Source organism: Mastomys coucha, unplaced genomic scaffold, assembly GCF_008632895.1.
Source record: "Mastomys coucha isolate ucsf_1 unplaced genomic scaffold, UCSF_Mcou_1 pScaffold15, whole genome shotgun sequence".
NCBI classification, from domain to species: Eukaryota; Metazoa; Chordata; class Mammalia; order Rodentia; family Muridae; genus Mastomys; species Mastomys coucha.
This window is the reverse complement of record NW_022196897.1, coordinates 46,097,685-46,104,499: the sequence shown is the minus strand read 5'-3', so window position 1 is coordinate 46,104,499 and position 6,815 is coordinate 46,097,685. Positions and strand designations below refer to the sequence as shown.

The 6,815-nt window shown below is 40.9% G+C and overlaps 1 protein-coding gene across 12 annotated transcripts in view; it reads right to left on the bottom strand.

Annotated features, from left to right (window-relative positions):
* Positions 1-6,815, bottom strand: part of Pkp4 (plakophilin 4) — a 207,744-nt gene that overhangs the window by 138,205 nt on the left and 62,724 nt on the right. For 11 of the 12 annotated variants that reach the window (XM_031370314.1, XM_031370321.1, XM_031370319.1 and 8 more), the window contains exon 2: positions 5,550-5,686. The exons of the other annotated variant lie outside the window; for it this stretch is intronic. In XM_031370314.1, coding sequence (XP_031226174.1) covers positions 5,550-5,681 — 132 coding nt within the window. In that variant the 5' untranslated portion in view covers positions 5,682-5,686. The remainder of the gene's footprint in view (positions 1-5,549; positions 5,687-6,815) is intronic. 12 annotated transcript variants of the gene reach the window in all.

The following is a 6,815-nucleotide window of genomic DNA, read 5'->3' as shown; positions in this document are numbered from 1 at the left end:
CTTCATGATGCAGCTCAGGCATGGGAAAATGTAAGTTGAACAATCATCACAACTACCAGGATTGTTTGGTTACCAATAGAAGAGATAAGCGGGCTACTAACAGGGACAATAAAAGGCCAGGGTGCTGCGGTGACAGAGCAGTGCTTTTCCCTAACTACCATAAACTATGCTTGCCTACAGCTGGAATGAAGGTGTTTTCTGCATGTGGCTGAAGTGTGTCAGGGAGGACTGTCAGTGTGAATAAACTCAGGCTGCACAAAAGGAGGCTGCAGAGGCAGATGAGGAGCAGTGCGTTGTTTCGGTTTCATAGGAATAAAGTAAATAATTGCACAGGAGTTTGTTGAGTTCTGGGCACTCTGCCATACAGGAAGGGCATGTAATTACCAAAGCTAAGATAGCCATGTTCAAATGAAGTAATATCAATAGGACACCGTTTGGCTCCAAATTCTTTTGTTTTATCTTCAAAATTTAAGAATCCCTGGTTCTCACTTCACTCTTTGATATTTAACTACCACTTAAATAAATAGAGGCATAATGAAGGTCTACTTGTAATTTTCACAAAAATCCAGGAACACGTTATTGTGGATGGTGGAATCTTCCTTGAGAGCTCTACAAATGAGGAGCAGGGCAACTCTCACTCACTGCAAAGCACAGGGCACCTAATTTAGGAGCACACCAGAGCAAGAGCCACACACAGCACTTACGTGTTAGCAATGTGGTAACATCTAACCTTTGACTCCTATTTTGTGCCATATGGGTTCACCTCAATCTTAAATCTGGATTTCAAGTTTCTTAGTCATTATCAAAAACAATTTAAAGAGTGTGGCTTACGAGTAGGCAAAAGAATGAAAGTCACAGCCCCCGAGGCAAGTTCAACTCACAATCACATGCGCACTCGCGCACAAGATTCTATAGAAAATAAGTAACTTTGCATCCTACATAGAGCTGTGAAATTTACTTGTTAATTCTACCCATGATTGACCATATCATTTTTATTTTGAAGAACATTTCTAAAACCAAGAGATAGTAGTCTGTTATAAAAATACAGTGTACTCTGCCAATCAACTGGCAATACCCTGCACGCATGCCCTCTGCTTACTGTTTCCCTGTACCTTTGAAGAGGGCATGGGGCATAGCAAAGTTGAAGGGGAAGACACAGTGAATAGCCATTGCCATACCAGATTCCTTTGCAATCAAAAGCATGCTGTGTAATTTCAAAACTGACTCTGTCATTTTGGTCTCTGGTTTTCATGTGATGCAAGTGAAAATTGAGGGCATTACATTTGGACATATTTCCTCATCTAATGATTGTATATAGTACAATAAGGTAGCCATTCAGCAGTTTAAAGTTTGCCAGAAATCTACACACTATCAGGATACAAAAATCCCTCCTTGCCTCTTAATTTATCTTGAACTCCTGCATCCTTACTGAGAGATAAACAGCAGAAGCTGCCAAAAGATCATCCTGATCGGAGCCAACTGGTGGCTGTGACTTAACTGCCACTTTCTGTAAACTTCAGATTTAAGTCCAAGGACCCCTCTCCTCTTATTTCTAGGAATTAACCTGTATTTCTCATAGAGCAAATACCCAAATAAATATCATAACCTATCCTTTTACAATATGTACTTAATTGTCTGCTAATTTGGACATGTGGGAAAGGAAAGCTGTAATATCTGTGTCAAAATGTCAGCAGACATGAAATAAAACTATAGCTAGCTATGTAGATAGATTTGGTTCCTAGATCAATATGGGTACAGGAAAAGTAAAACTGTCTTAAGGACAGGAATGTACAGCTGGGTAAGAAGCTGAGAGACGTGAGACTCTGGCTTACCATGTTTCTGTGAATTTAGCTACAGGTTCATGGTTTTCACAAAACAGCAAGTCGGTAACGAGGCTATCCAACAGTACTGAACTCCTCTTTGGGCAATCATTTATTGCAAGACTGATAGAGTAGGGGGTGCTGGAAAGAGAAACCTGTAACACATGTATAAGCACCACTCTTTCCTTAGGGAGCCAATTATGTAAGCCCAAAGCAGCCCAGGACAGTCACGGCTGTGCTACAACGCATGAGGGATCAGAAGAGAGGTGATTTCAAGCTGGCAGAATACATCTTCATAAAGGAGCTAGCCTTCGATCCTCACCAGAGTGAGGAATTTTCCTGTACATGGCTGTTGTGGTTTGAATGGGAATAGCTCCACAGACTCCTGTGTTTGAATGCTTGGCCCGTGGGAAGTGACACTATTAGGCAATGTGGCCTTGTTGGGAGTAGTTGCAGCTTTGTGGGAGAAAGTGTTTCACTAAAGGGTAGGCTTTGAGGGTCTCAGAAGCTCAAGCCATGACCAATATATGGCATTCTCTTCCTGCAGATCCAGGAGTAGAACTCCCAGCTCCTTTTCCAACATCATGCCTGCCTTCACATCACCATGCTTCCCACCATGATGATAATGGACTAAACCTCTGAAAGTGTAAGCCACCCTCAATTAAATGTTTGCCTTTAAAAGAGTTGCTATGTCATGGTATCTCTTCACAGCCACAGAAACCCTAAGACCCCTGCTGACATCTATGTGAAAAAACTATCATTTCCTAAAAGCAAATTCCAGCCTGTGCCAGGGAGCAGCCATGTGACTTGTGTTGGCAAAGCACCCCAGAGGGAAAAGGTCTTTGTTTTTATGACCCCTGAGAGCCAACTGCAGATATTTAAGAGATTGGGGCTGCTGCGACTGCTATGGGCTGTTTGCCTGTTCCCTGGCCTTCTACATCCTGTGACTTGCCCAAGAGGAGGACATGTGAAGTATGTAGTGGCCTTTTCCTCTCAAAATTCAGATGAGTGTTAAAGATTCTTACTTTACAATCTTCCACTAAGTGCCTCAAAAGTATCCGTGTATGAGGTTGTGATAAATCAACAAGTTAATTAGTTATTTTTACATGACCATATCTCATAATTTACACACATTATAAGGTTACCATGGTGAAAATTTGAAAGCTTAAGACTTTTTGTTAAGTAAAATATTAGCAGAATACAAATACCACTCAATGCTCAGGCAGGGTTTTGGTCTGCTAATGTCAATGTCCAAAAGAAGGCTCATGGAATCCCTAAATATATTTAAATTAAAACCTGCAGCTCCTTGGAGGTCTTTATATGTAGAGATGGTGGTGGTGGTGATGGTGGTGGTGGTGGTGGTGGTGGTGATGGTGGTGGTGGTGGTATCAGCCCTTCCTAGGTGCCATTATGTGCTGTACACATTTCCATGTGTGATTACTGTCTGTCACTGTCTTTACACCCATTCTATTAGTGAGGACACTGAAGTATAGAGAGGCTTAAAATAAACAAAACAACAATAAAACCTTCAAGATGACAGAGCAAGCAGAGAAACAAAGATAGAAAACAGAGCCATCTACCCAACTGCACTGCAAGTGTCCTTCCTTCTATGCCCAGCACAAGGCCCTTTCTGAGCTGTTGCTGCCATCAAACCAGTTCCATCTGTGGAGAACAGCAGAGCTGACTTCATCACCCACAAGGAGAACCAGGGCAAGGCTAAGTGATTCAATGCCCAACAGTATCAGCAGTAGTCATTTCACTGGTGTGTAACATGTAGGCTAAGAATGTCGCTCTCATGAGTAGTTAAACTCAGAATTAGAAGGTAATTAGCATTATTTATTTATATTTAATTTTCCTGTGCTCTATCCCATAGGGTTGACAACAGAAAGTGGCATATTTCATTACAGGATCAAGAAGCTTTTATTCAAGTATATGTTGTGTATTTCTGAAAAATCTTATGGAAGTTGTATTGCTATTTAAAAAACAGGTATATGTCTTAACTCAGGAGACAGAATTCTCTGGGGTGAATGGTTGAAATCCTGAGTGCTGAACACTGACAATTTTGAAAAGAAATTACGTACGGAAACTACAAATGTGTATTAATGAACTCAAACTCCTCAGGACATGAAAAGAAATAAAGATAGAGTGTGTCTTCTAAATAACTAAATTATCTGGATGACATATGATGATCCTTTTAATAAGCAGCATTTACTATACTTTGCTGCCTGGAGAAATTGGAATCCTTGCAATATCACACAAAATATTCATTCAAATACAACGTACCACCAAAAGATGAAATTCTAACATAGTCCCAGGGCACCCCAGAATTCCCCCATGGGAAGATGACAGCAGGTTTCCTCAGGGACTTCAGTGGTCGGCTCTCTAGTGTGAAGGGGCAGATGCAGCGTCTCTGCTGCTGTGTTTAGTGCACACGGCTTCCAGTTTCCAGTCAGTTCTGGGCACTTAGATCAGTTTACCAATGCTTCATCAGAACAGTATGAACACTAAGGCACCTCACCTTACTGCTCCTTAAGTCAGATTCCGACAGCTACTGGTGCTCCAGCTAACAGTCATTTCCCCTCACTTAACGGCCCTGGGAGGTACATTCAGGAGCAAATGAAAGCAGTTTGACATTACTTTTCTCCTGTCTTAATGTTTTTGTAGCATGTAAAGCAAATACCCTACCTTGTGCTATAGCTACAGCCCCTCAAATATTTTTGTAGTTTCCAAACTCCCAAATTCAATAAGGAAAATAATCACACTGCTATTTGAGTAATTTCCTAAACTGGTTTTCTTAAAAACTTAGCTCTAATGTCAGGTATGGAGTAATCCCATGCGGAGTTCCTGGCTAAGGTAAATGGTGAAATAATTTGATGTTAATGGTTCTTCCTTCTTTGTCTTCATTAGTTATGTGTGCCATAGATGCTGAGTTTGGAAAACTATCACACTCAGTCTGTTTCTCTCAAAAAATACCCAGTAATAGTAAATTTTAAAAAAGTAATTAATATATTATTTGAGCAGAATAACCTTCACGGAGGGCACATGAATTCCTTTGGAGGCAGGTAGAAAACGATTCCTAGCGGATACATTTACATGTACCTTATTAAGCCTTTAAATCTTAAAAATTAAATTTGAGAGCTCCAATTTCTCTAAGCACTATAGATAAGACCTAACTTTGAAGGTCACTTGGAGTTAACGGACAGAGTATTAGTGCTTTAAAGAGAAACATAAACACAGGTGGAAGCGAATAGGCACAGTGTGACAAATTTTACAACATTAGCTCACAAAATGAATTACTTGGATTGAGACAAACATACAAATACAGCTTTTACCCCCCCAAACCACAGAGACAACCCTAATGCCTATGTTAAAATACTCAGAGTATCTAGACAGTACAAGCCAGAGTCCTGATGGACATTCAGCACTGTGAAACACGCTGTACACAGCTCTGCGCGCATGCATACACTCGGCAAGGTGGGAGACAGACACCGAGCACCATCAAGGTTGTCCTTACTTGCAGACGCACAAGTATCCTGCATGTTCCGATTCTGACTGGCAGCTGGAGCAGCTCTACATGCCAGTCATCCCAATGTACTCAGGGATGTAAACACCTTATAATTAGAAAACGTGAAGGCATCAAGGACGTTAGACAGATTGAAAACACATCCAATGATTAATTTTTAAAGGCATTGAAGAAATGTCATCACAAATGTCAATGAAAGGGTGTACCTGCTCCTTCACGGAAGCTAGAATAGTGGTGGCTGTGGTCTCGGGTTCCATGCCTGGGCCAGTGGAGACAGCTTCCTGGTGGGTCTGTGGTTGCCCCTCCTCCACCAGTGAGGCCTGTTCAGGGGCGGGCATTCCTCCTGCAATCAAGCAGGTAAAGGGTTAACACTGCTTCCTGAGCGCCTCAGGGGTCTGGGATTTGCTGATGAGTTCCACTGTAGATGGCTCCTAGGCACCACAGTGGCTAGCTATAGAATGATCACAAGTCCAACAGCAAATACATACTTGAAAATATTTAAAAATCATTGTAGAAAAAATGGCATTAAAAGGGTTGGAGGAGGACTCTTTAGATGGCTCAATTTTCTAGGAATATGTATACAAAAGACATCTACAAACATAAATTGACAGAAAAAATGCTTTATCGATTGGAGAAGCTTAGACAATAGGTTTAAAAAAGAAATTTGAAACTCAAGAAAAGCTTGAAAGTTAATAAATGAAAGTCTATGGTTTTAAAAACAAGTTTTATGTCTTAACAATTTACAACCAGGACACCCAAGGCGATCTGCTGCTACAGAACAGGTTCCTAGCAGCAGATGTCTCCTAAGACAACTCCACTGTGTTCACAAGAAGACTTAGTAACCTCAGACAAACATTCTACAAGCTTAGAAAATAGCAGGAAAAGATGCTGTATAAAATGTTACAAATACTTCGGTAATATAGGAGTATATGTCTCCTCGAAAGAAGATTTTTATCAAAAGACAAGACTACTGTTTTGTATAGGCAATTAAGGCTTAAATCAATCCTTGTTGAATAAAAATATACAATGACAGTTTTTTGATGTCTCTCACTTCTTGTCATTGGGTGAATCCCACCAAATAAATCTGAGCCTGCCCAAAAGACCATATCCATTTAAATGTGCTACTGCACTTAGAGGCAGCAAACATCATATTTTTGACAACAATTCTTCGTGGTTTATTCTAAATACCACTCTGTACTTTTACTTCAGTTTCTAACAAATTAACCTCTATGGTGTTCATGTGTATCCTTTGATCCGAGAATTCCCTTAATTTCCAATACCAGCTGCTCTTGACCAAACAATACTCTAAGTAAAAGGCAAGGCTCCCATGCCTAAGCACTTAACTTCCTCCACTATATCCTGTCCTTTGGGTTAGCAGAGAGGGGTCTCACTTCTGGGTCTCTGCTGTGGTAGTTCGCTCTTGGCATATTCATAGGCACAGGAGATGGGCAGTGGGTTTGATGGGTGTGCGT